This window comes from Corapipo altera, unplaced genomic scaffold (genome assembly GCF_003945725.1).
Source record: "Corapipo altera isolate COAL_440 unplaced genomic scaffold, ASM394572v1 174, whole genome shotgun sequence".
Classification (NCBI taxonomy): domain Eukaryota; kingdom Metazoa; phylum Chordata; class Aves; order Passeriformes; family Pipridae; genus Corapipo; species Corapipo altera.
This window is the reverse complement of record NW_020885022.1, coordinates 222,247-224,729: the sequence shown is the minus strand read 5'-3', so window position 1 is coordinate 224,729 and position 2,483 is coordinate 222,247. Positions and strand designations below refer to the sequence as shown.

The 2,483-nt window shown below is 50.5% G+C and overlaps 1 protein-coding gene across 2 annotated transcripts in view; it reads left to right on the top strand.

The window, feature by feature from the left end:
- MYO1D (myosin ID) overlaps positions 1–2,483 on the top strand; it is a 142,091-nt gene that overhangs the window by 74,993 nt on the left and 64,615 nt on the right. For both annotated transcript variants that reach the window (XM_027667857.1, XM_027667856.1), the window contains exons 18-19: positions 1,536–1,680; positions 2,166–2,270. In XM_027667857.1, coding sequence (XP_027523658.1) covers positions 1,536–1,680; positions 2,166–2,270 — 250 coding nt within the window. The remainder of the gene's footprint in view (positions 1–1,535; positions 1,681–2,165; positions 2,271–2,483) is intronic.

Sequence of the window (2,483 nt, the reverse complement as noted above, 5' to 3'; positions counted from 1 at the left end):
ACCACAGGTACACCCCAAACCTGCACCCTCCTCACCCCACAGCTGCTGCTGGGGCCTGAAACCTCGGGCAGAGCACTGAGAACATCGTGGAGGGGCAGAGACGAAGTGGGTTTGGCCGAGCAGGTATTTATTGTTTCAGAGATTTACTGCTGAGTCACAGAATGTTCTGTGTTGGGAGGGACCCACAAGGATCTTCAAGTCCAACTCTCAAGTGAATGACCAGTGTAGAATCACAGGATGGTTTGAGTTGGGAGGGACTTTAAAGACCATCTTGTTCCAACCCCCTGCCCTGGGCAGGGACACCTTCCACTAGATAATGTTACATTAAAATAAAATAAAATAAGATAAAATACAATCTTAGAATCTCATCGAATCACAGGATGATTTAGGTTGGAAGGGACTTTAAAGATCATCCAGTTCCACCCCTGCCATGGGCAGGGACACCTTCCACTAGATAATGTTCCATTAAAATAAGATAAAATAAAATCATAGAATCTCATCGAATCACAGGATGGTTTGGGTTGGAGGGGACCTTACAGCCCATCCAGTTCCACCCCTGCCATGGGCAGGGACACCTTCCACTAGCCCAGGTTGCCCCAAGTCATTTTATGAGGCTGGACATTGTATTTCCTTCCTTGACCCCTTTCTGGCCTTTCTGCTTGGTTTTAAAAGGAAAGAGCAGCTGCTGTAGGATGAGGGGAAAGAGAAAAGGAATCTTCCTGGCTTCTTGCAGCAAGGCAGTGTTTTCCTGCAGTGAACTGAGCAATGTTCCCCTGGTCACCAATGTTCTGTGGGCAGAAAAGGTGTTTGTACCATTATCAAACCTCCTGGTATCTAAAGGCCGGTGACTTTTTTCTCTGGGAAGCTTCAGGCAAAGTAGTTATAATTCCAGTTTGAAAAATTATGAATTTCTGAAAGTGGCTGAACAAAAGAAATGTTGGCTGGAGGGGCTGTCAGAGATCTCCATCCAGCCATCTGTTTGCAGGAGGGGTTACCACCAGCTCTAGATCAAGTCAGCTTTGTTATTTTCCCCAGCTGTCTCTTGAAAAAGAGACATCCATCCACCCACAGCCTGTCTGGGTAGAGAGCCCTGCTTTCAGAATAAGCACAATTACCATAACTACAGAGTTTTAGTTGCTAAAAGTCTTTTTATAGCATTAATCCTGGAGAGGTGGTGCTACTGCTGAAGGCTGGAGTGTGGTGTGGGGCAGTGGGTGGGCTGTTCCATGGTGCAGTTGGTCAGGTTTGAATTGAAGGGCCAAATTCAGCTGTTAAAGGAGAATGATGTTGTAAACGAGCCCAAAAAATGGGCTTGGAAACACTTTATTGCAAAGAGATGCACCAGGAGTTGACTTCTGGGTGTGGGAGAGGGAGTTTGGCAGCCAAAGCTCTCAGGTTGGAGATGATCTGTGGCATTAGAATGTCAGCTGGCATTTCCAGCTCTAAGGAAGGACTGTTTAGGGGGGTCCTTGTGGCAGCAGGAGTCCCTCCAGGGTGTGGTCCAGGCTGTGGCACTGACTGGGGTGTTCTGGCAGGTGGAGAGCGGGTGAGCTCATCCGGAGCGTCCCACCAGAAGTCCTCCCCCAGCTGAGGGCCAAGGTGGCTGCCATGGAGGTGCTGAAGGGTCACAGAGCTGACATTGGCCTCCAGAGGGCCTGGCAGGGGAATTACATCGCGCTGGTGAGTCTGAGGGACTGGCACAATCCCTGGGGCAAAGGGGCCAAAAGGGTGGAAATCTGGAAAAATGACTGTTGGTTTCCTGGGAGGGAGAAGTACTTTGAGGTTTCCCGTGTAAATGGGTTTATGTAGTTCGGAATCTTGACTTCCACTGCTCCAGGAGTGATTTTTCTGAGTTCTGGGCAGCACCAGCAGTTAAAGGTGGTGAGCAGTGCCATCAGCTCTGAAATGGGCCAAGGCAGACCTCAGTGGAACACTAAAATGCTGGACATAGTGGAAAAAGGCATAGAATGAACAGGAACAAACCTGGGCAGGTTTGATGACCTCCCTTTGCTCTGTCTTTCCTTTAAGGGTTTGCTCAGTGGAGGTTTGGTTTCACAAAGCACAGAACTCCCTGGCAAGGTGTGGGCAGGAGGGAGCCTGGTCACTGCCATCCCCCCTTCCCTCAGTCCCCAGGGAGGGTCCTGAGCCTGTGTTTGCTCTTCCAGAAGCCAGACAGCCCCCAGAGCACGGGCTCCTTCGTCCCTGTGGCCAACGAGCTGAAGAGAAAGGACAAGTACATGAACGTCCTCTTCTCCTGCCACGTCCGCAAGGTACCACATGGGCTACAGGGAACTCCCTGGATCCAGGGAAACCTTGGGAAGCCAAGGGCAGGGAGGTGACCCCGGGGATGTTTGAACAGGCAGCAGGTCAAAGCAGTCGTCGTGTTCCAAGGAACTGTGATTTTTAGGTGGTCCCTCAGCACCTGCTGCACCAAAGAGTTGGGTTGGGTTGGGTTGAGTTGAGTTGGGTTGGGTTGGGTTGGG